Source organism: Muscardinus avellanarius, assembly GCF_963383645.1.
Source record: "Muscardinus avellanarius genome assembly, chromosome: 1".
Classification (NCBI taxonomy): domain Eukaryota; kingdom Metazoa; phylum Chordata; class Mammalia; order Rodentia; family Gliridae; genus Muscardinus; species Muscardinus avellanarius.
Window position 1 is genome coordinate 228,331,977 of NC_137786.1, and position 27,554 is coordinate 228,359,530.

At 54.1% G+C, this 27,554-nt stretch overlaps 1 protein-coding gene across 1 annotated transcript; it reads left to right on the forward strand.

Annotated features, from left to right (window-relative positions):
• Positions 1-4,388: 4,388 nt before the first annotated feature.
• On the forward strand, positions 4,389-26,531 carry INCENP (inner centromere protein; the record flags this gene model as incomplete). The annotated part of the gene is made up of 18 exons (XM_080691933.1): positions 4,389-4,528; positions 4,941-5,054; positions 6,104-6,876; positions 12,971-13,022; positions 14,060-14,114; positions 14,230-14,347; positions 15,370-15,421; positions 15,844-15,961; positions 16,034-16,168; positions 16,641-16,652; positions 18,939-19,048; positions 19,127-19,247; positions 19,574-19,696; positions 20,607-20,806; positions 22,383-22,461; positions 22,580-22,687; positions 24,802-24,952; positions 26,317-26,531. 18 exons carry the CDS (start codon positions 4,389-4,391, stop codon positions 26,529-26,531), a joined length of 2,676 nt encoding a protein of 891 aa, XP_080548059.1.
• Between the last annotated feature and the right edge of the window lie 1,023 nt (positions 26,532-27,554).

Sequence of the window (27,554 nt, forward strand, 5' to 3'; positions counted from 1 at the left end):
TGCGGCGGAGCATGCCTGTAATCCCAGGCACTTAGGAGGCTGAAATAGGGAGGATTGTGTGTTGGAGGACAGCATCAGCAAGTAGCAAGCCTTTCTTTCTTTCTTTCTTTCTTTTTTTTTTTTTTTGCGGGTCTGGGGATGGAACCCAGGGGCATTTGACCTCCGAGCTACACCCCCTGCACCAGGTCTCACTGAGTTGCAGAGGGCCTAAGTAGTTGAGGCTGTACACGAACCCCGATCATCCGGTCTCAGCCTCCCGAATGCTGGGATTACAAGCATGCGCCAACTACGACCGCTAGAAGTAGCAAGCCTTTCAGCAAACTAGAAAGACACTGTTTCCAAACCTAAAATAAAAAGGGCCGGGGGGGGGGGGGTGGGTGGGTGCGGGGGGTAGTGTACCTCAGAAGTAGAATGTCCCTGGCTTCAACTCCCCAGTACCACAACAAACAAATAACAAGGAAAAAATCTATTCGGACATTTATATTGCTTCCGTCTCTTAGCCACTGTTGATAATACTGTAAAGAAGGTGTATGTAAACAGGGTGTGGTGGAGCATGCCCGTAAGCTCAGTACTCCAGAGGCTTAGAGAGGAGAATTGCAGGTTCAAGGCCAGCCTCAGCAATTTAGCAAGGCCCTTAGCAACTTAGAGACACTGCTTCGAAATACAAAATAAAATAGGGCTGGAGGTGTAGCTCGGAGGTAGAACGCCCCTGGATTTAATCCCCAGTAACACACACACACACACACACACACACACGGTGGATGTATGAATCGCAAAGATTTAACTGCTTTATTTTTCAAAGGATGGCAACTCCAGATTCAGACTTACATTAAGCAGTTCCCAACAGTAGCAATACTAACAGTAGTTAATACTAACACCAGATAATTCTTCGCTGTGAGTGGCTGGCAGGCCTTTACCTAGATAACAGTACCCCCCCAAACAAAAACAAAATGTATTCATACTTTGCCGTGTGTGTGTGTGTGTGTGTGTGTGTGTGTGTGTGTGTGTGTGTGTGTGTGTTGAGAACTACTGCTCTAAGGAAAAGACTCCTGGACTTAGAGGCGTGACCCCCCCCCACCCCCCGTGACTGTCCCCAAGAGATGACGGAAGACTCTCTCTAAATAAAAAATCCGGAGCTATTGACAAGGCTTTTTCTTTTCACTTTTCAAAAGTAGAAGAGGACGCCACGCTGACCCCTAAAGATGAACACTGGACGCACTCCTGGAGAAGCGGCAGGGAAGGGAGCTGCGTAGCTGGGCTGGCGGCTGGAGCCCTCCGCTCTGGACTTCCGGCGCCGCGCGGGCCTTCGCGGTGCATGCTGGGGCTTGTAGTCCCAGGACTCGCGCGCCCTCCGGACCGCGGGCGACTTCCTCTGCGCTGTGAGGACCGCGGCTCCCGGAAGCTGAGGGGGTTAAAGCGAATACGCTTCCTTTCCCCGCCTCTTAGTCCCTCGGATTGACACCCTTACCAGCCAATCAACAATCGGTCTGGTGCTACCTGTTACCTGATTGGCTTCGAGTTTTGCAACCGCCCGGACAAACTTGCCGAGAATTGGCTGAGCCTTCAGTTTTGAAAATCGTAGATTTCGCCCGCGCTGCTCCGCCCGATTGCTCCTTCCGTGCTGTGAGCCCGGAAAGCTGGGAGCCGAGCGGGTCTGGACGGGCGGGGAGTTAGGTAGGGAGGCCGTGGGCTTGGATCGGAGCAGCCCTTAAGAAACGCGGCGCGGCCAGGTGAGTGCGCGAGGGCGGCGGGCGGCGTGTGGGTGTTAGTGACGAGTTCTCCCGCCTCCCACCCGCCCGCCCAAGCCTGGGCCAGGGGCGTGACCCCTCACCCCAGCCCCTTGCTTGGCAGTGTGGGGTCACCTCTTTCAAGCGGCGAGGTTCCCTTCCGTGGTCCTGGGGCAGGAGGTGACCCCATCCTCCCACTTAGGCCCCCAGGGGCGAGGGAATAGCCCCTGGCGCCCCCACCCCGGCGCCTTGCTGGGTGCCTAGGAGACTCTTTGTTGACTTGGGCGCGCAGGAAGCCCGAAACCGACTGGGTTGTTTGGAGGGATCAAGCCAGACGGGTCTCTGTACAGTTAAACCCCTCTTCAGCCTCCCCGCCCCAGCTGAACGGCGTTTTAAGCTGGCCCTTTCCGGAGGTCGACGCTGCCCCTTATTTTGTCAGCCCCGAGCGCGCAGGCTGTCAGCGGTGCACTTCTATCCAGCGGGGGGGAAGCTGCTCATGGAGCGCCCAGAAGCCAAGACTTGGCGCCTGTATTTCAGAGGCTGATGTCCAGGGGGCCCCTAGCTAGTGGTTAAGAGCACAGTTTAAAACCCCAGGCTCGGCTCCTAAGTTGCTGGGTGACTTTGACTTCTCTCTGCCGCAGTTTCCTTATCTGCACATGGGTATTCGGGAGGTTGTGCTGAGAATTAAATGAGATGGACGTGGAGTGGGGTTCGGTAAATAGAAACAGCGATGGTTTCTTCTGCACCCTCAGTTCCCTCATGGAAGAAGTCCTCATGCTTTTTTGGATTTTAAGAAATACTCCTTATACTTTGCCAGTTCGAACAAATGCATTAAAAAGCTAGTCGTTGCTGGCACCTCTCTTAACCTCTAGCTTCCGGGAACAGTTTTGCTGGCAAGGATCTGGCGTCTTGGACTTTGTCAGGGCTGTGCTGTGGGTGCAGAGGGGCCGTGAGGGGCCTGAGAGGGGCCCAGAGAGATGGCAGCCGAGAGGCCATGCCCATGAGTAAGTTGCTGGCTGCAGATCTCAGATCTTCGCCCAAAGTCTTTGCTCTTCCGTTTGTTTGGCCCTGCCCCAGTCGGTGCTGCCCTGGGCATCTGGGAGCAGGGGATTTGCAGGCGTGTTGGCTTGTCCTAACCTGTGCAGAGAGTTGCTTATTCAGTGTCACTGTTGTGGTGGTGGTGAGATACCTATAGGTACCTCTAGTTACTAAGTGGATTATGGAGGTACCTGTAGTTAATGGATGGATGAATTAATTCAACAAGTACCAGGCACTGTTCAGTGACGAGCAAGACAGCGTGCTCTTAGGGAGCAATGCTTAGTGGGCAGAGACAGACAGTAAGCAAATAGAAACCATCATTCAGGTGCTATGCAGAGAATTGAAACCAACCAATGGAAGTGTGGCTGTGAGTCACTTTAGATGGGTGGTCAGGTCCTCCTGGAGAATCTGAGATTGAAGTGTTAAAGCTCTACAAAATCGGAGACAGGATGTTCCAGATGGAGGGCAAGAGCTTGTTTGAAGAACAAAGTCAAGAGTTTATCCCTCAACTCAGGCCCAGAGAAGTCTCCTCAGACTGCAACCTGACCTGGTGTTAACTTTCAAAAGAACCAAAGGGTCAGCAGTCTAGCCCCTCCTTCCGGCCCTGTCCATCCTAGGTAGGAGGCCGAGCTGTGCGTGGTCTTGATTCTGAAGGTATGAACCGGGTCGGTGTGCTGATGCCATGGTGTGAGGCGCACAGCTCGTTAAGGCTCCTGGCTATCACTGCGCATATGTTCTTTCATTCGGTCACCAGTGGGATTTTTATCAAGCCCCTGCGATAGCTGTAGTAGAATACCTCTTCCTCGCCTAAGACTTGTGATTTATAACCAAGTCCCAAGGAGGATACCCTAGCTCCTAGATTTTTAGGAAAGGAAGGAAAACCTGATTTTGCGTTTTCTTTTACCCGATGTCTGTAGACAAGACCTCACTTACCTGTTCCTCTCATGCTTCCGCATTCATTTTTAGGGTATTTCAGCTCTAGGGAGAGTGGCAGGGACCCTTTAGAGATTGCGTGGAATGCTGAACCCTTCCCATTCACTGACTTCTTAAAGAGGCAGTTGGATTTGATGTCTGGGGTCAGCTGGTATGTAGCACAGGGTGGCTATGTCTTAGCCCTTACTTAACCCACCCATGAGTACTTGGGAGGAGGGCCCACCGGAGAGAGAAAGCAGATCAAGTGGGCAGGGAGGGGTTACTGGGTGGCTGCTGTTGCTCCCAGATCCAGGAAGGCAGGTGGCTGGCTGGACTCTGTCATCTAAAGACCAAAAAAGGTGATTCATAAGGTTCCTATCAGAGCTGGTTGGGAAGTGTAGGCATATTGGAATAGCCTTGCTTTGTGAGTGTGTTTGTCCGTGTGTGTGTGTGTGTGTGTGTGTGTGTGTGTGTGTGTGTGGTTTGAAGTGTGTGAATAGAAGGACCCTTTTTGTAGAAATAGGGCCTCTGGATTGGCTTTTGCATCTGGGGAAGGGTTCTGTGGGGATGGGCTCTGGCTCAGGTGCTGGGTGTTTTGTGGTGATTTAGGGGCAGAGGCTGTGGCCTGGCGGATGCTCCCCTTGGAGAGGGTTCTGGTCCCCAGCCCTGAGCCCTTGTGCCTTGCTGCTGCCTTCTCCAGACACAGCCACCATGGGGACGACAGCCCCAGGGCCCATCCACCTGCTGGAGCTGTGCGACCAGAAGCTCATGGACTTTGTCTGCAACCTGGACAATAAGGACTTGGTGTGGCTCAAGGAGATTGAGGAGGAGGCTGAGCGCATGTTCACCACGTAAGGTGGAGGTGGAGGGGTTGGGGCTGCTTGGCTACCGTGGCTCTGAACACAGAGCAGCCTTCTTTTCCCACCCGATGGGTCAAACAGACAGCCTGTCAGGCTCCGGCCCGAGGGCCCAGTATGCTGAGAGCCCACCTAGAGTGGGCAGGGGAGGGAGAGGTTGAGTCCCTGCCTGGCTCACCAGAATTGGTGGGCCGGGCTTCTCAGCATGTGGGGACTTGCTTCCCCTTGTGTCTCCAGGAGGAAGCCCTGCACGCTTGACAGGTGACTTGCACATGGCGTTGGTCAGTTGGTTGGGGCTGGTAACTCTTGCTTGACCTGTCAAGGAAAAGTGAGGAGGGCAGGCCAGTGGGAGAGAGGCTGGCAGTTCTCAGGAAGCCTCAAGTGCTACCCTCCTTGTATCAAACAGAGAATTCAGTAAAGAACCAGAGCTGATGCCCAAAACTCCTTCTCAGAAGAACCGACGGAAGAAGAGGCGGGTTTCTAATGTTCAGGATGAAAACAGAGACCCCATCAGGAAGAGGTAGGAGGGGCAGAGTTGGGTGAGCGGGGCAGGTGTGCTTTGCAGAGCCTTGGCACCTCCTTGGAGAGTGTGCTGTCTACTGGAGGTGTTAGTAGGAGCAGCAGTAGAGTGGGTGCACAGTGCTGAGGGGGCACTGAACATTGGCCAGCGCCGTGGAGTCTGGAGTGCACTCGTGTGCGGATTCCAGTGTATGGGTTGGAGGTGGGAAGTGTTTGAACTGGGCCTTGGAAAGGGGAGGATTTCCAGATTGGGAGAAGAAAGAGAAGCTGGCCTGTAGGGCAGTGTGTGAACCAAATGACTGGTCCCAACCCTATGCTGGGCTTGTTATAATTCCCCACAGAAATGATGAGGACCGCAGGACATGGGAGTGAAGAAGCCGGGTGCACACTTGTAATTCCAGTACTTGGGAGGCTGAGACAGGAGGACCGCAGGTTCGCGGCCAGCCTTAGCTACTTAGTGAGGCCATCAGCAACTTAGTGAGACCCTGTTTCAAAATAAAGAATAAAAATAGGGCTGGGGGTATAGCTCAGAGATAGAATGCCCTTGGATTCAATCCCCAGTTCTGCCAAAAAAAAAAAAAAAAAAAAAAAAAAGAAGTTGGCAGTCTTGGGTATAAACCCCAGTCTGCACCTTAGCACTTGTGTATGTTTGGGTTAGACATTCACCTCTCTGACCGTCTGTTCCCTCATCCCTCAAAGCTGGAATAGGCTCTGCCTTGGAGCCATCCCGCAGATTGAGGGCTTGTGTATAGTTTGTAGCAGGGTGCTTGGTCCAGTGTGAACTCAGTCAGCGGGAGCTTCAGATGAGGTCAGTCTTTTAAATTAGTTCTGTAACGGCTGGGGCATCATCTCTGGCTTATGGTTAGGGAAACTGAGGCTCAGGGAGCAGCTGGGGAGCTAGAGGGGGCAGAGCTGGTCCTGGAAGCCTGATCTCTCGCCTCCACGCCTCTGATTCACACGCCCGCCAAGTTGGTGGCTCCCGGGAGTTTGATTTTTGGGGTGCGGCACTACCCTGCTGGTCCGTCTCAGTGTCTTCTCTGTCCTGGGCAGGTTATCGCGCAGAAAGACCCGGAGCAGCCAGCGGAGCTCCCGGCACCTCCGCAGCAAGGACAAGGCGGAGAAGCTGGCCACAGTGGTGGGGGAGAATGGCTCCCCAGTGCTGCGGCGGGTGACCCGTGCTGCGGCCGCAGCTGCGGCTGCCTCTGTGGCTTTGGCTGCTCCTCTAACGGCCCCTGGGTCTCCCACAGTGCTGACCAAGAAGCCCATGGTGGAGATAGGCGTCAGGGAGCGCCAGAGTGCCGAGCAGCACCTCACCCAGCTCACAGCTGCCCGGGGCTTGTCACAGGCTTCCTCCCCAACCCCGGCTCCAGCCACAGCTTCCCAGGACATCCAGACACCGCACGAGGAATTAACCCCCAAGAAGCCAGAGGCCGGGAGACAGGACTCTGTCACAGTGAGCTCCTTGACAGCTACCCCTCAGGAACCCAAGGGTCGAGGCATCGGGACAGGGCGGTCTGTCTCCAAGCTCAAGATTGCTCAGGCCTCCCCAGGCCCCCGGGACTTGCCTGGCTCCCCAGACTCTCCGTGGAGAGAGCGGGTGCTGGCCCCTATTCTGCCGGATAACTTCTCTACGTCCACGGGCTCCCGTGCGGACATTCGGTCAGTGCGACGCAGCCTGATTGCCCCATCTTCTCCGGGTCCCCAAGACTCTCTGGCCCAGAAGTACTCCTTGGTGACCAGACATGAAGACACCAGTCGCAGGTCAAGCAGAAGGATGGCTAAAAAGGCAGCCAAGGAGCCAGCCGCTTCGGCCCGCGTCATCTGTGAGTAGGGAAACGTGCGGGGGTGGTCCCTGGTGGCTGGCTCCGCTGGAGGGTTCCTGAGGGACCACCTTGCAGGGAACTGGATGCAGTGATGAAATGTTCCATGTGTGTGCTGTCCACTATGGTAGCTGCTGCCTAGCGTAAGCCTGGCTGTTAAGCTCTCAGAATGTGACTGTTGGATTGAAGAACTGAATTTTAAATTTTATTATATTTTACCTTTTTGTGTGTGGTCCTAGGGATGGAGCCAAGGGACCTTCTACCTCCAGGCTACACCCCCAGACCTATTTTTAATATTTTATTTGGAAACAGGGTCTCACTAAGTTGCTGAGAGCCTCACTAAACTGCTGGGGCTGGCTTTGAACTTGCAATCTTCATGTCTCAGCCTCCCAAGAACTGGGATTACAAGTATGTGCTGCACCACCATTCCCGGCTTTATATTTTATTTAATTTAGCTTAATATAATGTAGTTAATGGTTACCGTGTTGGATGATAAAGATTTAGTCTTTTTTTTTTTTTTTTATGGAACTGGGAGTTGAACTCAGGAGTCCTCTACCACTAAGCTATACCCCCTAACCCTTTTTTCTTTTCTTTTTTCTTTTTTTGGTGGTACTGGGGTTCCTGGAAGCCCTTCTACGTCCGGGCTACACTCCCAGACCTATTTTTATATTTTTTTATTTGGAAACAGGGTCTCTTCAGCCAGCGAGGCTGGCTCCGAACCAGCGCAATCCTTCTGTCTCCGCCTCCCAAGCACGGGGATTACAAGCGTGCACCACCACGCCCGGTTATTTTCTATTTTGATATGAAGTCTTGCTAAGTTTCCCAGGCTGGCCTCAAATTTTGGACCCTCCTGCCTCGATCATTATTTTATGGACGAGGAAGTCGAGGTCCAGAGAGGCCAGCCCCAGTGCTCCTGTGGTTTGTGGTTGTGTTAGAGCTAGAACCTGGCCTTCTTCCCAGAGCCAGTGTGTCCCTTCCCCTTTCCCTGTCCTGCAGAGAGTGAGGTAAGCCCATCCTGTCTGTGTGCCTCCTATTAGTGAAACCATGGTTGCTCGGGAGATGTAGATTCTCCTGCAGCAGGCTCGATCTGGAGCAGATGACTGAAATATCATCTGAGAAGAGGCTGAGGATCAGGTTGACTCGAGCCAGCTGCTTGGGTCTGAGCCAGGTCAGCTGTTTACCCAGCATCCTAGCATCCTTAGGCAGGTTATGGAAATGGCTTCAGGAGCTGCAGTTCTTAATCTGTGAACTGGGATAACAGTAGCATTGCCATACCGGGGTGTTCTGCGCTTTTCTTTGGTTAGAAATTTAGAATTGTGCCTGGTCTGGGAAGAACTTCCAATGCTAGCTGCCTTTGTTAGCACTGGGTCGCATCTTGGGGGACCAGCGCCCCAGTGGGAGCAAGTGTTCTGAGCCACGGAAGAGACATGGGCAATTCTTGGAGTCAGGGCTGTCTGCATGGAGTGGGGTCTGAGTTAGGAGGGTTTTGAAGGATGACTGGGCTTTGGCTGGGGCAGGGGGTGGAAATATGGGGCTAGGTATCCCTGACAGAGGAAAGAGCTTGTACAAAGACCTCAAGGCACAAAGCAACAGATGACAGGGCATAAGGTTCTGTGCCCCATGAGGAGCTCAGACTCAACCCCAGCAAAGCAGAGGAAGTATCCGAGGATGGCTATTGGAAGGCTCCTGGTACCCTGTGGAGGATGTCTGAGAGGGCTGGGCATGGTGGCACACACCTGAGCCTCTAATCCCAGGTACTTGTGAGCTGAGGCAGGGGGATTGCAAGTTTGAGGCTTGCCTGGGTAACTTAGTGAGACCCAGGGCTAGAGGTGTAGCTCAGTGGTAGGCTACTCCTGGGTTCAGTCCAGGGGACAGAATGGCTAATAGGAAGAGAATGAAGGAGGCAGGGAGACCAGGTGGAGGCTGCTGCAGGGTCCAGGCCAGAGGATAGACCAAGCAGTTGGGTTGATGGAGAGGACAGGTCAGATTTTATATTATTGTAGAGTAAATAATAACTGGCATCTGCCTGGCACTTTTTTTTTTCTTTGGTGGTACTGGGGATTGAACCCAGGGGCATTTGCCTCTGGCTACATTCCCAATCCTTTTCTATTTTTTAATTTTAATTAATTAATTTAGTGGTACTGAGGATTGAACTCGGGCATTCTACCTCTAAACTACACCCCCAACGCTATTTTATTTTTATTTTGAAACAGGGTCTCACTACTTGCTGAGGCTGGCCATGAACCTGAGATTCTCTGGTCTCAGCCTTCTAAGTACTGGAATTACAAACATGCGCCACCATGCGCAGCTTATTTTTTTATTTTTTATTTTTACTTTTTGTGGTACTGAGGATTGAACCCAGTACATCCCCATTCTGCTTCTGAGCTACGTCCCTAGACCTATTTTATTTTTGAAACAGGGCCTCACTTAAGTTGCTGAGGCTGGCCATGAACCTGTGATTCTCTGGTCTCAGCCTCCCAAAGTACTGGGATTACAAGTGTGCTCCATCATGCCTGGCTTATTTTTTATTTTGAAACAGGTCTTGCTAGGTTGCTGAGTCTTGCTAAGTTGCTGGGACTGTCCTTGAACCTGTGATCCTCCTGTTTCAGACTCCCAAGTACTGGGATTACAGATGTGCGCCACCGCATCCAGCTCTGCGTGGCACTTTTAAGATTTGTTAAAGAATTGGGCTATCTCATTTGGTCCCTGAAACAGCACTCTTCACTTGTTAGGATTTTCCTCCAGAGGAGGAAACTAGGCTTGAGGATGCTATGGAATCTATGAACGGGGGAGCTGGGGCAGGAGCCCCGCTTGTTTCGTTCTATCCAGGAAGGCAAGTGCTTGCTGAGGAAGCCCGTGGAAAGCCTTAGGGTGGGGCCTGTCAGGACACCCCACCTTGGCAGGTTTTCCCTGGCCTTGCTCTGGGTCATGTACAGTGCAGTCTGGGCCACCTGCAGCTTGCAGTCTGGTGCGCTCTCCACTCTGGATTCTCAGAAGGACCTAGGTGGTTCACAGCCCTGGACATTTCCTCCGGCCTGAATCTGATCCTGGCAAGGGCTCACAGTGGCAGGTGAGGCTGGCGCTGTAGGAAAAGAGCTGTAGAGCCCCTTCCTGCTCTGGGATCAGACATCAGACCTGTAGTTCTTTTTAGTGTTGTGTATGGTACTGGGGATTGAATTCAGGGGCATTCCACCTCCAAGCCTCACCCACAGCCCTTTGTGTTTTGTTTTGGAACAGGGTCTTGCCAGGTTGCTGAGAGCCTCACTAAGTAGCTGAGGCTGTTCTCAAACCTGTGATCCTCCTGTCTCAGCCTCCCAAATACTGGGATTACAGGCATTGCTTACCGTGGCTGGCAGACCTGCAGTTCTTGAGAACTTCTCTTCTCCCTCAACTCCTTCCCTCTCACAAGTGGGCTTCTGAGTTGACTGTCCGGTTGCCGAGTCTGTCGCACTCTGAGCCCACCGCTCACCTCCCTTATTTATATATTTATTTTTTTGTGGCACTGGAGATCGGACCCAGAGGCATTCTACCTTTGAGCTGCACCTCCAACCCCATGCTATTTTTATTTTATTTTTTGCGGTACTGAGAATGGAACCCAGGGGCATTCTACCTCCAAGCTATACCCCCAGCCCTAGTTTTTATTCTTTATTTTGAAACAGGGTCTCACTGAGTTGCAAAGGGCCTCACTAAGTAGCCGAGGCTGTCCTCGAACCGCGATCTTCCCGTCTTAGCGTCCCAAATGCTGGGATTGCAAGTGTGCGCCACCATGCCCGGCTTATTTTTATTTCAAAACAGGCTCTCTCTAGGTTGATGAGTCTCTCTACTTACTGAGGTTGTCCTTGAACCTGTGTTCCTCCTGTCTCAGCTTCCCCAGTAACTGGGATTGCAGGTGTCTACCACCACACCCAGCTCTCATCTCCCTTCTTGAAATTGAAGGAAGAGGGGGCGGAGAAGTTATACTTTTCCTTTTCACTTCAACATTTCTATCTGTGAAGTGGTGATAGCGCCTGCTTTGATTGTGGTGGGGACCCCATCCTCCTGCTTGGGTGTGGTGCATGCTCAGTAGAGCTCATTTAAATAAGACTAACCCAGCAGGCTGACTGCAGGCGTGGCCAGAGCTGCCGGGGTGGCCTGGTATGAGCTGGGCGGATACAGAAGCTTCCTGGGTGCCTTCCTGCCTCACGCTCCAGGGGATTGCTGGGTGGGCAACTCATATGGCATCTTGCCTTGTGTTTCTCATGAAGCAGACTTTGATGTAAGGATTTGACTGTAACTCATTCATGTTAGAAGGGAAGGAGCACCCTCTGCAGGAGAGTGGGGAAGAAATGAGACAGGAAAAGGAGGTTGGCAGTAAAGGGAGGGCACAGGGGATCATTGAAAGCCAGTGTGGAGCGCTGGCACCGGGAGCTGCTGGGTGGGGGCTTGGAGCTCCTTCCCTCCTGGCCTGGTGCATGTCTGCTTGGGAGTTAACAGGCAGGTAGGTTCTCAGACAGACAGACAGACAGACAGGGGCCACCCTTGCTGGGTTTCTGGAGGGTCCTGCTCTATAGGCCAGGCTTCACACTGGGGCTAAAGGCTAAACCTGCAATACTCCTGTCTCAGCCTCCCATGTGCTAGAATTACAGGTTTGTGCCACCATGTCTGACTACTTTTTAAATTAAAAAAGCACATTTTTTCCTGCTCTTATGAGAAATCTTTAGTGTTGGGAAGCTGGGATGATTTGCTAGTTGGATACATGTTTTTCAAAATTCTGCTTTTGGCTTTTTTGGGGGGGCTTAGGTTTTTTTTTTATTGTCAGTGAATATAGTCATTGTTTTAAGTAGCAGACTCACTTCATTCATTTTTAAGAAAATGTCTGGATAGCCAAGACTGGATAGCCATAGATTCCCAGTCATTCTTTCAATTAAAAGTTTCATGAAGAGAAGAGGCTAGTTCAGTTGGCAACTCAAACATGAGCACTTAGACACGTGGTTTTGCAGCAGGTGGACTTGTCACATAATTCTCATTTTGTTACACAGAAAATAAAAAGACATGTGAGTTTAGGTTTAATAGAATTAATACTTCATCACTGACATTCTTGTGTGTGTGTGAGTGTGTGTGTGTGTGTGTGTGTGTGTGTGTGTGTGTATGTGTGTGTGTATCTGGGGATTGAACCCAGGGGCATTCGACCTCTGAGCTACACGCCCAGCCCTGTTTTTACTTTTTATTTGGAAACAGGGTCTCATTAAGTTTCTGAGAGCCTTGCTGAGGTTAGTTTGGAACCTGTGATTCCCCTGCCTCAGCCTTGAAAGGACTGGGATCATGGGTGTGCGCCACCACTCCTGGCACTGACGTTCTTAAGGGAAACTGGACAGTGCTTTACTGTGAGTATGTGATAGAGTGAGTGTCTGATATCGCGGCCTTGACTGGTGGTAAGCGGTTAAGCTTTAGTACTTCCTCACGTTAACAGTGAAAAGGTAAAGAACACGTTAGTCTTAGGGTGAAAGTAGTTATGACGTCATGGGTCCCCGAAGGGACCTTGGGTCGGCAAGAGCTTGGCGCATGCTCATTGGTATCTCCAGGCTTGGCTTCCTTCTCTTCCCCGCTCTCCATTTTTGTTCTTCACTGACTACTCCAGGTCTGCTCAGGTGGCCCGCGGCAGGCCTTCAGAGTCCTGTGCTCTTTTCGGTCACTGCATGCACCACAGTGGCCTTTGTAGGATCATTTGATAATTATTTGAAGACCTGGTAGCGGTTCTTTTGATTTTGCACCCTTGGGGGCTGGCCTGAGGCCCAGTACATAGTAGGCACTCGGTGAATATTTGTTGAACAAATAAGCTGCTCGTGTTGGGCCCTGTGCTGGGAATTGGGGGCCGAGAGCTGTCAGACGTTGCTCCTCTTCCTAAGATACCTCTCGCCCAGTGAGGGAGCTGAGGTGTCTTCAGGGGGCATGTGAGCTGGGCAGTCGAGGAGATGTGAGGCCAGCTGGTCTGTTGAGGGTGCTGGGCTGAGTGCTGAGGGGCCCGGCACACGGCGGGGCCTCTGTGTCCTGAGGGGAGCCGTGGGGCAGTCCTGGCCAGTGTCCTACAGCAGCCTCTGATCCTCTGTTTTCCCCTCAGGTCACAGTTACCTGGAGAGGCTCCTGAATGTTGAGGTGCCCCAGAAAGCCAGGTGAGTTCGGTTCCGTGGATGCAGGGCACACGGGCAGGGAGTCGCAGGAAGCACCGGGGTAGGAGCGTTTCCTGGGGCTGAGCCTCTGCCCTCAGCCTGGACTGCTGCGGCATTGTTGACAGCCCTGCCCTACCCTGAGTCTAAGCTGGCAGCGAGCAGTGGGTGCCAGGCTCCCAGAGCTTGCCAGCATGGCTGTCAGCTCTGGCTGGCCTTGACCCCTGGGGTGTGGCTACATGGCTTCCTTGGGCCACCTCAGGGTGGGATGGGGGATGGAGTGGAGGGGTGCTGGGAGCACGCCCCATTCTAGGATTCTGCTGCTTGGGACCAGGGCACTGACTGTTTTTCCTGGAGGCCACATCCTGCCCTCACTGAGACCAGCCTCCTCCCTCGTTGCTTTGGAATAGACGGTTGGAGCTTGGGATGGGGCTGGGGGGGCGAGTGGCCACGCCTGCTGGCTTGGCCATCCTCTGGGTGAGTGGAGGGCAGGCCTTCAGACGGGGCTTACCTGGGTCCAGGAGATTGAGGTAGAGCTGGGGTAGGGCTCTGTGTTAGCTCTTCGTTACTGTAATAAATACTGGAGGTAAATCAACTTATAGTTGGGGTGGTTCCAGAATTGGTCCAGTTGCTCTGGGCCCGTGGCAACGCAGTACATCACTGCAGGAGCGTGTGGCTGAGCAGAGCTGATCGGCTCCATGTGAACCTCGCTATCTCATCAGTGGCACCCTAACAACCCTAGAGCCTTCCACTGGGCTCTGCCTCTCAGTAGTGCCATGTTGGGACTTTTGGGGACCTTTGAGACCCATACTACAGCAGGCTTCCATCTCAAATCAAAGTCCCAGCAGGGCTGAGATGAAGCAGGTTCTGAAGCAGAGATCCTCTGCTCGGGAAGCTGCAGTTTCTGGCTGCTGTCTTCCCATCCTTTTGAGGATGTGGGATGTGACCAGGCCATATTATCTGACATTGACGCTATTGGCGGGAGTGGCGGGGAGGGCTTGGACTTGCGGGGACATTCCCACAGTGCCCTGCTCCGCTTTCAGCCCCGAGGAGGAGCCCAGTGAGGAGGCTGAGCCTGTGGAGACAGCTGAGCCAGAGGTAAGGTGGACGAGCCAGGGAGGGTTGGGGGCCTCTAGGACTCTGCTCTGTACCACAGCCACCTCGAGCCCCAGGCTCCAGATGGGGCCTCCTCAGATCTCGGTTCTTCCCGTAGGTTCCCAAGAATGAAGGGGGTAACTTCTGGCTCCGCAGTGCCACCAATATTGCCATTAGCACGCCCAACTCGAAGCCTGCCGCTCGTGACCGGGAAACGTCCTCTGAAGAGCCACAGGGTGAGTCCTCCTGACGCGCTGCGTGCCAGTACCCTCGGCCTGTCTTGGGACAAGGAGCCCCTTTTGTGGACTAACAGACCAAAGATAAGTGCAACCCGAGGGAGCACAGATCTCTTGGCTGGAGCTGTTTCTGGGTGCCGTGTGAGTGGCCATGGCTGGCTGGGGCAGGAGGCAGGGGGAGGGTTCTGACCTGGGGTGTTAATATGAAGGTGCCATGTCAAGGCCCTGAGCCCCTCCAAGGAGAATCAGGAGGGAGCACAGCTGGGCGTCTGTGCGCCCCCTTGGCCTTTTACTTTGTCTTCACCTCGGCTCGTTCTGCCCTTTGGAAGTCCTTCCCTGTCTACAGAGGGCAGTGGAGCTGTGGGCTCTGGGAGCTCCTGGGGAGGAATCCTGGGTTCTTGGTTCTCATCTCTTGACGTGCATCTCTGTAGTGGGAGGAACACGGTAGCTGTGGCATCTTGAACCTGGCTCCCTCCTCTTTTTGAAGGGTCAGGGACACTGGTTGTGCCAGCACCATAGCCCTCGGGGTTGCTGCAAGGCCTCTCTGGAGAGAAGAGGTGCTTTCTCCTAGTGGTGAAACAGATACCTTGCACCCTGCATGGTGACTGCTGGAGCCCTCCTCCCCTTCTGTCATGAGTGCCAGGAGGGGTAGATTAGCAGCTGTGCAAGCAGCTTCAGAGCCTGTTAGCTCCTGTACGCAGGAGGCTCTCAGGGTCCAGTGGGCGGGGCAAGGTGGGGGCTTTAGCAGGACTGGCCTGCCACTCTTAGTATAGACACCAGGCCCTGGGGAGTGGGGCGGACAAGCCTCTGGCCTGGGGCTAACAGGCCACGTGCTGAACAAACATAGTTTCTCAGGACCAGTCGAGTACTAAGGCTAATGCCTCTATCACGAACCACCCTGGTGGCTACCAGGAAGGGCACCGTGACCCTGCTGTGTCCACTGCTGGTAGATCCTTCCCTGACTCTCTATGCCCAGCCCATCACCATCCTTCCTGCAGCCTCTGAAATTGTTCTCTTCACAGAGGCCAAGGCTGACCAAGCAGATGGACACAGAGAGCCACCCCCGAGCGTCAGGTTTGCATCTGGGAAGGGGGTGTAGACAACTTTGTCCAAGGGGCCCAGGGGGCCTAAACTGAGAGTGCCTGTGCAGGGAGGGGTATGAGTGGTCAGGTGCTCGGCTGCCCTTGCCCAGGTCTGTACTTGGGGTGCTGGCTCAGTGTGGTGGGACAAGCACTAGCTGGGGAGCAGGGCGAGCCAGTCTTAGTCTCTGTCCCTCTGAGTCTTCCTGGCACTGTGCTCTTGGTCCCAGTACCTTCCTTTCTCAGAGTGGACAGCAGAGGGCTGGTCAGAGATTCCCCCGGTCTGCAGTTCTTTCCAGCCTCGTGTCCTATGGCTTGAGCCTAGATTCGGTCACAGGGTAACGCGTACGGGCTGCGACAGGGCTGCGGGGAGGGCTCCTGGGTCTGCCCTGTGACGCTGCCACCCGGCCTGGGCAGGAGGAAGCGCAGCTACAAGCAGGCGATGAGCGAGCTGGACGAGGAGCATCTTCTGGGGGACGAGGAGCTGCAGCCCCCCAGGAACAAGACCCCTTCCCCACCCTGTCCGGCCAGCAAGGTGAGCAGGTTCTGGCCCGGGCCCGGAGCCTTGCCGTGCCTGTCCAGTTCTGACCCCGGTCCTCACTGGCAGGTGGTGCGGCCCCTCCGGACCTTCCTACACACGGTGCAGAGGAACCAGATGCTCATGACCCCAACCTCGGCCTCCCGCAGCAGTGTCATGAAGTCCTTCATTAAGCGCAACACTCCCCTGCGTGTGGACCCCAAGGTGAGGGAGCCCATCCCTGGGCCAGGCTTTGTGGCCACACATGGCAGTGTGATCAGAGCCTCCAGTGTGTCCCTGAGGCTTCTGGGACTCGTGTGTCCCTGGGGCTGCTGGATAGAGGCAGGGGTGTCCACCAGGAACCACTACCCAACCTTATGGGGCCTGAGATGACCTGGAGGCCTGGCTAGCTCAGTATGGACCCAGGCTGGGAAGGCTCAGGACTGGCCTGGCAGACCAGCTGCACTGCTCAGATCCTTGCAGCACCGGTGGTTTCAGTGGTTTGGGGGCGGAGCGCACTTGGACACCTGCCCTGTTGGGGGTGAGGGTTGGGTGTGATGAGAGGGGTGGTGTAATACTAGCGAGAGAGCACAGGCTCCTAACCTGCCTGCTGCCTCGGCCAGGTGCGTGGCCTGCCCTGCAGGGTGTCCCCTGGTCTGGCGTTAACTCTTGCCTTTTTCCCATTTCTCCTCCACAGTGCAGTTTTGTCGTAAGTAAAAAGTCTTTTCCTGTGCTATAACCAAGCTTCACTTACTTGCTCCAGCCCCGTCTGTGTTACTGACAGCCTCCATTAAAGCACTAACGTCACTAGTGAGCATTAGGAAGAGGCCTCTGAAGAGATGGGGACGTGGCGGGCATTAGGGGGACCGGGTGGCTGCCCGGAGGCACTCAGAGGTTCTGGGGTCCAGCATCCTCCCTCTGTAGAGCCTGCCCTCTGCCTTTGACCCTGCTCGGGCCAGAACCCAGCAGGATGTGACCTGCAGCTGTTCCTCAGGACCCCAGCTCCAAGTGTTTCCCGCAGCCACCTCCCTCCCCGTCCCCAGCACAAGGGTTCTGTGTGTCTGCTAAGAGAACAGATAAGTTGTCTCTGGTCCCCAGAGCCACTGAGATTCACTGGGTTGCAGGCTTAGGTAGTAGCCTTGAGGTGGTAGAGTGGTGGTGGTGGGGGAGGTCAGGCTCTCAACTGAGCTTGGAGGTGTGTCTGGCCATACGGTTACACTGGAATTGGAATGGTGGCATCTGAAAACGGCCACAAAATCTGTTCTCTTCTCAGACACTTCAGCCCTGAGCTGAGCCAGTGCCTGCTCAACCTGCAGCCTGGGCTCCTGTGCTGGTTGCCAAAGCTACAGCCCTTACATCCTTTGGTTCCCATAGTTCTAGAGGGCCACCAAGAGGGTCCTGCCTCCAGCTGAGGATCTTGTTGGGTGGGCGGGGCTTGTCTGACCTGCAGAAGCTCTGGCTCTGGCTGGGCAATGTAACAGTAAGCCTTCCCGTATGCCAGCTGAGAGTGCTGTGGCCTTATACTCCTATTATTGTGCAGGCCCCTGCTAGGCACCTCAGACTTAAACTTCTTCCTCTCAGGTCCTATGCATCCCTCATCCCCAGCTGATTGGAGCGGTGTAGGTCTCATGGGCCTGACCAGCAGGCCCAGGAAGGACCTTTTTCTGCTTTGGGGATCACAGGTCCCTGCACAGGGCATCTGGTGGGTATGGACAGTCTTTAACCTGAAGACCAGGGGCCTCAGATGGTTGCAGGATCCTGGGGCCTTGGACACATTTCCTAACTTGTGGTCCTAAGTGTTCTCAGCAACTAAGTGCAGAGACCAGTGAGTCCTTCATGGAGAATTGGTGGCCCAGAGGGTAATGGTGTTGGGCACTCAGTGGCGGAGGGATTGCTCAGGCGAGGCCTCTGGAGACTGGGGCTGCTGCCATTACCTGCTTAGGCCCTGAGGACGGCCTCTAGGGAACAGGGACAACACAGCCGGCTTTTGAGGGTTGGTATAGAGGAGAAACACATTCTGTGACACTGAGTTTTCTTATAGAATTTATAATGCAACAGAATAAGTTCTCTGCCTTGCGCTGGGAAAGGTTAGCGTTTAAGCTTTGGGACAGAAGCCTGCACCACTGAGCCTTGTTGAAAGTGGAGTCTGCTCTGCCTTGGAGCAGGAAGGGAGGGCAGGCAGCTGTGGGTGCTAGGCGCCGTGTAGCCTTTGCTTCCAAGGTGAGCACAGTGGGGTGGGAGGAGCAGGGGGGGCACGGCCCTTTTGCTGTTTTCCCTGGGTCTGGGTAGTTGGAGAGACGGGCCTGCTGAAGGCCACCTACTCCCTCTTCCTCCACGTGGAGCCTCCAAAGCTGACGTCATCCAGACCCTTCCTGCAGCCAGCTGGGCTTCTATGGCTCACAGTCTCTCTTTCCATTTCTATATTTTTTAAGAAATATTTTATGTTAAAAATGATCGAACAGTAAAATGGACTTTTAGGGGGTGTAGTTTTGTGAATTTTAACATGACTTACGTAACCACCATCATAATCGGTACAGAACTGTAGCTGCGCGGTTACGGTCACACCTCTCTTCTCCCCTAATCCCAGCAGCCACCGATCCGCTGTCCATCAGTGTGGTTGGGTTTTTGGAGGATATCACATAAATCATCTGCTGCCTTTGGAGGTTACTTTTGCCCTCTAAGGTCTTCGAGCTCACTTAATCATTACATTTGAATTGAGCCTGGTATTTGTGCTGCCCACACCTTGGCAGGGCTCAGTGGAGGGCACTCGTGACTCTGGTCTTTGGAGGCATTTGGGCTCTCCCTCCCTCAAGGGGAGGCCGAGGCTTTTAGCCCGGGTTGGGTGATCACAGGGTGCGCCGGAGGCGTCTCTGCCTGTAGGAAGCATTCTGATGCTGCTGCCAAGCTGGCTGAGAGCTGGTACCCAGTGCCCGGCAGCCTTTGGGATGGGGGTCTGTCCTTACTCACGTCCCAGTTCCTTTCACCCCCCCTCCAGGAAAAGGAGCGGCAGCGCCTGGAGAACCTGCGGCGGAAGGAGGAGGCCGAGCAGCTGCGGAGGCAGAAGGTGGAGGAGGACAAACGGCGGCGGCTGGAGGAGGTGAAGCTGTAAGTGGCCTGCCTGCCCATCCGCCCACCAGCCCGCCTGCCTGTCCGGCCTCTCCGTGACTGCCCTGTGCCCCGCAGGAAGCGTGAAGAGCGCCTTCGCAAGGTGATGCAGGCCCGCGAGCGTGTGGAGCAGATGAAGGAGGAGAAGAAGAAGCAGATGGAACAGAGGATGGCTCAGATTGACGAGAAGACTGAGAAGGTGCGCGCCCGGGCTGGAGGGTTTCAGTGGGCTCCACGCACTTTAGACGTGGCGGCCTTAAACATCGGGGCATTGTTGGCTGAACACTTCTTCCCCTCCTGTCTATGGCCCTAGAGTCCCTTCTGAGCTCGGCTGAAGGTCAGGGCTCGGGGTTTTTCAGCATTTTTGCAACCTCATGGTTCTGGGTGGGAATGGAGGCTGGCTCCCTTTCTCTGAGTGCAAGCAGGGTTTCTAGGGTATGGGGTGCCTGCCACGCAGAGTTCTGGGGCCCATTCTGCAGGGTTGAAAGGGTTGCTCCAATGGACACATGTGGGTGGGCTCCGCAGGCCAAGGAGGAGCGGCTGGCAGAGGAGAAGGCCAAGAAAAAGGCGGCAGCCAAGAAGATGGAGGAAGTGGAGGCGCGCAGGAGGCAGGAGGAGGAGGCGCGCAGGCTCCGGTGGCTCCAGCAGGTGTGAGCGCAATGGGCTGAGGGCACAGGTGGGCAGGCAGGTGAGGGCCTGCTGGGCACACCCCACTTCGTGGAGTTGATCCTGGGGGGTCTTGTTGCTTCAAGCCCAGAAGGAGTCAACAGAGACCTGGGCATGGGTAGGTGGCTGCCACCTGTCCCGTCTCCTGTAGAGTGGCAGTTTAGGGTTAAGTCCGTGCATTTGGACCAGACTTCCCCTCTCAGCACTGCCATTTACCCCGTGTGACCGTAGCAGGTGACGTGGCCTCTCCGTGTTTCTGTTACTTCAAGCAGCAGTGGACTTTACTGGATGGGGTTCTGTGAGGGCTGAATGTGTTAGTGTATAAAGGTAACAGGTAGTGCCTGGCACATGCAAAACGTTCGCCACACGATTGCTGTTATGATCCGTCACCTGGATGAACAGTTGGGGTCGGTCAGCCTTTCCCAGGGAACTGTGGTTCTTACCCTTGGAAGGAATGAAAATCTCTCGTTATGGAGTTCCGTTACTAATGCTTAAGATTTATTACTCTCTACCAGGCACTGCTCTCAGTGTGTAAGGTGAATAAACTCAGCGACTCCAGGTGTTAGCTATACCGTGGCCCTCATTTTATGGATGAGGAGACTGGTCAGAGGGGTTACGTGACTGGCAGCATTGCTCAGCTAGCCGGTCCAGCTGCAGAGCCCGTGGCCTTGCTTGCTCACTCTGCCGCTGCACAGGTTGCTGGAGGCGTGTTCAGGCTGCTCGTGGTGCAGTTGATGGAGCCTTGCTTGGGGGATCTGGTGGCTCAGCTCCTGCTCTTGTCTGTGGTGGGAGCGCCCCCCCCCCCCCCCCCCCCCGGCAGCCTGTCTCCCTCCCTGGAGGCCCAGGCCTGGCTGGAGCGCCCTGACCCTGCCCTGCCTTCCTGTCCCAGGAGGAGGAGGAGGAGCGGCGGCACCAGGAGCTGCTGCAGAAGAAGAAGGAGGAGGAGGAGCAGGAGCGGCAGCGCAAGGCGGCCGAGGCCAGGCGGCTAGCAGAGCAGGAGCGCAAGAGGGAGCAGGAGCGGCAGCTGGCGGAGCAGGAGCGCAAGAGGGAGCAGGAGCGCAAGAAGGAGCAGGAGCGGCAGCAGGCCGAGCGGTGAGGCAGCCCGTGGGCCAGGCCTCGCCTCCGTGCGAGGGCGACACTGTGGCTGTCAGCTCCGTGCTGCTCCCACTGTCCCCTGGGGGGCAGTGGGCTTTCCCCTCGGCTTCCAGGTCAGGTGCAGGCAGCTGGTGAACCACTGAGTAGGGTGCATGCCCATCGGCTCCAGGAGATTCAGGGGTGAGGGGAGGGGTCACTGGCTTTTGACTTGGTTCTGCCTGCAGCCAGATGTGCCGGTCCCTTTGGCATCTATTCCTCAGTGGACACCGTAGGTCGGGGGCGATCTTATGATGGGCTAGCACTTCTCAGCAGGGCCTGAATTGCAGAGTGCTGGGCTAGTTTCTGCCTCTAAACAAAACTGGAATCTTGGGCAGGCAGGATCTCTGTGTGATGGAGGGGGTTCAAAAACCTTGGCCCCTGTCCCCGCTAAATGTGTCCCTAGGTGATGGTAATTCAGGTTGTCTGCTCTCCCAACCCAGTCCCCATGAGACCGTCCTCATCGGGAAGCACATTACTGTTGAGCCCTGAGGTCTTCCAGCTCTGCAGGTGCAGTGGTCTCTGTAACAGACAAGACGTCCAGGATTAGTGTAACCCCCGCTACCTGGGGTCCACCCTGTGTCTGGTTGTGCTGGGTCTTTAGTGCGATTTCAGAACAGTGGTTCAGGGCAGTGTTGAGGGCTGTGCGGGCTGACGGGATGGTCATAGTGGTCGGTAGCCTTGGTGGGTGCCAAGCTACACGTTCTACACACATCCTCGTTGAGACCTTACTTGAAGTTCAGTGTGACATAGGAACTATTAGCTTCATTTCAAAGACAAGGAACTCGTTCAGAGAGCCTAAGTGCCGCTTGTTCAAGGTCCTGAGCCAGTGAGTTGCAGAGATGGCCAGAGCCTATCCGCAGGTTCTCTTCTGCATCACGGGTGGAGCTGGGTGTCATCTTCCTGTGGGTTAGGATGATGGCAGGTAGCACAGATTGTCTCATTTGAATCTGGACAGTGCTGGAGGAAAGGGGCCAACAAGAACCCTGTTTTAGTCAGCATTCTCCCTGCTGTAATTCAGAATACCTGGCGACCACAACTCAGGGGAAGATTTATTTGCTCATGGGTCTAGAGATTTTAGTCCATGTTAGACCAGCTTCTGAGGGCTGTGGGTCCTCAGGGTATGATGGGCAGGAGAAGGAGAGAGCTTATCAGCTCATGGTGGCAGGAGAGAGGGGCAGGAAGCAGCAGCAGCCTGCCCTGGGAGCACTATTGCCAGCCACACCCCCAGGAACCCTTCTCCATCAGCCCTGTCTGCCTCCACCATGGCTGCCTGGTCAAACACGTGAGGTTGGGGGCACATTCTGAATCCAATAAGCACAGTCCCTATTGCATCAAAGAGAAGAGTGAGGTTCAGAGCCCTGAGTGGCATGCAAGAGTGGGCCTCATGTGGGCAATCTCCAGGGGGGGCACCTTCGGGGACATACCTTGCCAGCTTCTGGGGCAGTAGTGCAGCTCATTCTGCCCTCAGGCGTGTCCATAGGGCCTGGGCCGGAGCAAGCGCTTCCTGCCCTGACTGGCTCTTCTCCTTTCTCAGGGAGCTGCAGGAGAAGGAGAAGGCTGCGCGGCTGCAGAAGGAGCGACTGCAGAGGGAGCTGGAGGAAAAGAAGAAGGTAGTGGGAGCTGGGGTGTGGCTCCCGGGGTCCATGTTCTCGAGGGTTGGCCTGATTGCTGTGCGGGGTGGCAGGGGGATCAAGGGAAGGGTATAGACGGTGCCCTGTGCCTGGGTTCCAGGAAGAACAACAGCGCCTGGCTGAGCAGCGGCTGCAGGAGGAGCAGGAGAGGAAAGCCAAGGAGGCCGCGGGAGCCAGCAAGGGCCTGAACGTGACTGTAGACGTGCAGGTGAGGCCCGGTCCGTGGGCAGAGGGCGACCCCTGCATTGCAAGGGCCCGCCCTGATCATTCTCTGCCCATGCCAAGGTGGTGTGTTAGATAGCCTTTTTACTACTTCTTCTTTTTTTTTTTTGTCACTGGGAATTGGTTCCAAGGGCCTTATACCTCTAAGCTATGCCCCCAGCCCATTTTATTTATTTATTTATTTATTTATTTATTTATTTATTTATGATACTGGGGATGGAACCCAGGGGTATTCTACCTCTGAGCTACACCCCCAGCCCTATTTTTTATACTTTATTTATTTATTTATTTAATTTTTATTTTTTTGGTGGTACTGGGGTTCCTGGAAGCCCTTCTACCTCCGGGCTACACTTCCAGACCTATTTTTACATTTTTATTTGGAAACTGGGTCTCCTAAGCCAGCGCGCGCGGCTGGCTTTGAACCTGCGCGATCCTCCTGTCTCTGCCTCCCAAGCGCAGGGATTACAAGCGTGCGCCACCACGCCCGGCTTTTATACTTTATTTTGGTCTCACTGAGTTGCAAAGAGCCTCACTAAGTAGCTGAGGCTGTCCACAAACTCCGATCCTCCTGTCTCAGCCTCCCAAATGCTGGGATTACAAGTGTGAGCTACCACTCCCGGCTCTTATTTTTGATTTTTGAAATAAGGTCTCCCCAGTTTTTGAGTCTCCATGAACCTGTGATTCTCTTGTCTCCGCCTCCCAAGCACTGGGATTCAAGGTGTCCACCACCTTGCCTGGCTTTGTGTCTTATATGTAGATTCTTTCATATTTCTAAATGTAGAATTTGTTGTGAAAAAAGAACTTTTCAAGTTTAAGAAAAGGGGTCATCAGAAAATTACTGAGCTCCATGTGTATATCCTTCTAGGTTTTTGTTTTTGTTTTTTTTTTTGTGGTGGTACTGGGGTTCCTGGAAGCCCTTCTACGTCCGAGCTACACTCCCAGACCTATTTTATATTTTTTCATTTGGAAACAGGGTCTCCTAAGCCAGCGAGGCTGGCTCCGAACCAGCACTATCCTCCTATCTCCGCCTCCCAAGCGCGGGGATTACATGCGTGCGCCACCACGTCCGGTTATCATTCTAGGTTTTTAAGTATAACCATTTTATACTCACAAACACAGGTGCACTTTCGTATATACACACGTGAATGTTTTAGTGTGTAGATTATATACCATTTGGCAGTTTGATTTTCTTTTCATTTAGTAGATTATAGATATCTGCATCTGTTTCAACACGTGTGAATTTCTTATTTTTGATGGCTGGGTCCAGTTCATTATATTGTAATCTAGCCAGCTTCTGCCAAGCATTTAAGCTATTCTCAATTCAATGCTAAAACAAAAGAAAACATAGTGTGAGAAGAGGCTTTTCCAGTGGCAAAGTTAAGCTGTGGAAAACTGGAAGTCGGCTCAGTAACCATCTGGGGTGGAGGGCTAGGTTGCTTATCAGGGACTGTCTGAGAGCCATTCTGACCTTAATGAAAGTTTCTATGAAAATGATGACGCACCCAGCATGGTGGCACATGCCTGTAATCTCAGTACTTTGTTTGAGGATAACCTTAGCAGGTTTGAGGATAACAGCAGTGAGTGAGATTCTCATTAACTTAGGGAGACTCTCTTTCAAAATAAAAATAAGATAGGGCTGGGGTGTAACTCCGAGGCAGAATGTCATTGAGTTCAATCCCTAGTACCATACAAAAAAAATACAAAAAAAAAAAAAGAGTAGTGTATATTCTGTGACTTAAAAAGTAACTGGGCGTGGTGGTGCACATCTATAATTCTAGTGCTTGGGAGGCTGAGACAGGAGGATTACAGGTTTAAGGTCAGCTTCAGCAACTTAGGCCCACAGCAACTTAGTGAGACCCTGTCTCAAAAAAAAAAAATTAGTAAAAAAAAGGGGGATGGGGGTGTGGCTAAGAGGTAGATTGCCTCTGGGTTCAATCCTCAGAACCACAAGAAAAACAAAAATTTAAAGAGTGACCCTCAACTTTTAAACTTTTTTTCCCTGTGAAGTGAAGAGCGGTGGCTAAAGCCCCAGTGCTCCCGCGAGTGGTGAGATGCAGGGATGCAGGGAGGGTGCTGACCACCATGTTCATTCTCCCGCAGTCTCCAATGTGTACCTCATATCAGATGACTCCACAAGGGCCCAGGAGCCACCCCAAGATCAACCCAGATAACTATGGGATGGACTTGAATAGCGACGACTCCACTGATGACGAGGCCCATCCCCGGAAGCCCATCCCCACCTGGGCCAGAGGTAAGCAGCGCCCAGAGCTCCCCAGGAGCCGTGGATCCTTGCCTGTTCTCGCCTTCTCGGGCCTGGAAGTGATGGCTAGGCCCAAGGCTGTCCATGCTGTTGTGCCAGGGGCTGGCAGTGTGATACATTGGCCTGACCAGCCAGGGGAGGAAGGGGCACCCTGTGCTCTGCAGACTCATCTGAGCCTCAGGCCAAGGCCGTGGGATTCTTTTGTTCCAATGAATACACTTGTGGCTGGCCCAGGAAAGGCCTGCTGCTGGGTGTCTGATTTGGACTCTGGACCCCTCCTGAGAGTCCCGCCCAGGACTGACAGTGACACTTGGACCCACACAAGCAACTTGGCAGGAGTAAGCTGAGAGTGGTAGTAGGATTTAGGCAGAGTGCTAAGAACTGGGGCTGGGAGGTTCCAACCCACTGGTGAAGGCAGGAAGGACCCTGAGGAGGGCATAGGGCATTTGTGTAGAGTTTGACCTGGAATTTATAGTCTGGTTGTTCCACGCCTGGGCTTGAGGTCTGCTGGAGTGGAGAGGGATTGGTGTATACAGTGTGCTTTGCGGGTTTGATGAACTGGGGGTCTGGGAAGGGTCCTGAATCCCTTAGGGGTCAGCACTCTATAGAGACGGCTGTGAGTTTCACTTCATCTGAACCCCACAATAGCTGGAATCTTAATTTCCTTGGCTACTAGAGCCAGGTCACTGCAGAGGTGGCAATGAGCTGGGAACACTGCTACCAGCGAAGCCATCTAATTGTAGTTGACTTTAGCTTAGATAGGCAGTGTCTTCCTCTGAACCAGGTTGATAAAGGCTCAGTTGAGGTTTGTTGGGAATAAAGTGAGTTGGGAGTGGCTCTGGACACATGTGGGGCCAGCCCTGGGGACCTGTTCTCACCTCCTGTGCTTGCGGGTCTTCCTCAGGGCTGTTGGCAGGCTGCGCTCACCTGCCTCCTCAGTCCCATGTCCCCCTCTGCCTGCGCCCCGCACCTCCAGGCTGCGGGGCTGGAGAGCAGCCCGAAGGCGGTGGAGGATGGCATCAGCATGCCTCACGTCTGGAGCTGGGCTTGTCTCTACTCCTCTCTTCTGCCCATTATTTGCTGTGTTCTTTGGGGCAAGTCTACATCTCCAAAATGGGGAGAATAAAGTACCTGCCCCTGCGAGGAGCTCGTGCAAGTGGAGGGTTCAGTGGAGTTCCTGTTCCATGAGCCCTTGGGGTTCAGCTGCCAGAGGACTGCAGCAAGAATAAGGGCAGGAGGGGCTTCTGCAAGAGGAGCCGTCAGGCAGGGCAGGGTGTGCTGGGTTCTTTGGGTAGTGCGGGGGAAGGGAAGCTCAACAGAGAACCCAAGGCAGTAACCCAGGCCTCTGCCCTCAGGCACCCAGCTCAGCCAGGCCATCATCCACCAGTACTACCACCCCCCGAACCTTCCCGAGCTCTTTGGAACCATTCTCCCACTGGACTTGGAAGACATCTTCAAGAAGAGCAAGCCGCGCTACCACAAGCGCACCAGCTCGGCCGTCTGGAACTCTCCACCCCTGCAGGGCCCTCGGGTCCCTGGCAGCCTGGCCCACAGCCTGAAGAAGCACTGAGGCAGGTCCAGGCCTCTGCGGCCTCAGCCCCACCCGTGTGTCTGTCGGTCTCCGTGTTGCTCTGCCACCCTCTGTCCTGGTCTGGTCAGGTGGATATCAGTGTCCTCTGTGTGCTGGTGTCTCTGCTGCAGGTGAATGGCCCAGGTCTGTGTGGAGCATGGGCTTGGCGGGTGTTTGGGAAGAACCATGCCTGCCCCAAGCGGCCTGTAGGCAACACTCTCTGTAAATAGATTGTTATAATTCAGCTCAATTTTAGTCTCTAGTGTTTCCGAGGTAGATGAATAAAGTATATTCCTTCAAGTCTCCTGTGGATATCATGAAGAGTAACGGCTTCAGCATAATGCCCTGAGTCCTGGCTCTGCACTTGTGTGTCTGTGGACCCCGGAGGGGGACCAGGCACTGCCTTTCACCTGTGGTGCCTCAGGATCACCCCTGGTTGGTGCTGATGCAGTGGGAGGTTCTGATGCCCAGATGAACCCCTGGGAAATGCACCAGTTACTTCGGTGATGGGGCCGGTGAAGAAGCTTCCTGTTTTTCAGGGTGCTCCCTGTTTGCAAAGGGCACTTGCTTCTTATGGAAGACGTGGCCTTGACACACCCCTGGCACTTGGCTTCTCTGCCCGCCCCGCCCTCAGGCTCCACTTTGCTGCCTGGGAGATGTAAGGACTTGAGAATGAATGCTTGAGTGCTGCTGAAGCAGGAGATCTGATCAGGAACAGGATGTGCCTTGCAGTGGTCTCTGCTTGCAGGCAGTGAGGGGTTCCCCACGTGGGGTCCAGGCAGCTGCTAATTAGATGGTGGGCACCAGTCAAGGCTGGCCCAGGTCCTGCCTTTGGGCCGCTGCTTCTCTAGTGCCCCAGAGGATGGTCAGTAAGATAGGGCTCACAGGCCAAACTGAGCCACAGACTTTTAGTTTTATTGGAACACTCCTAATGGAAATGTCCATTTGCCTTTTGTCCACAGCTATTCCACTCAGGGTATAATTACTAAGTCAGGCAGCAGAGGCCAGGTCATCTGAAAAGCT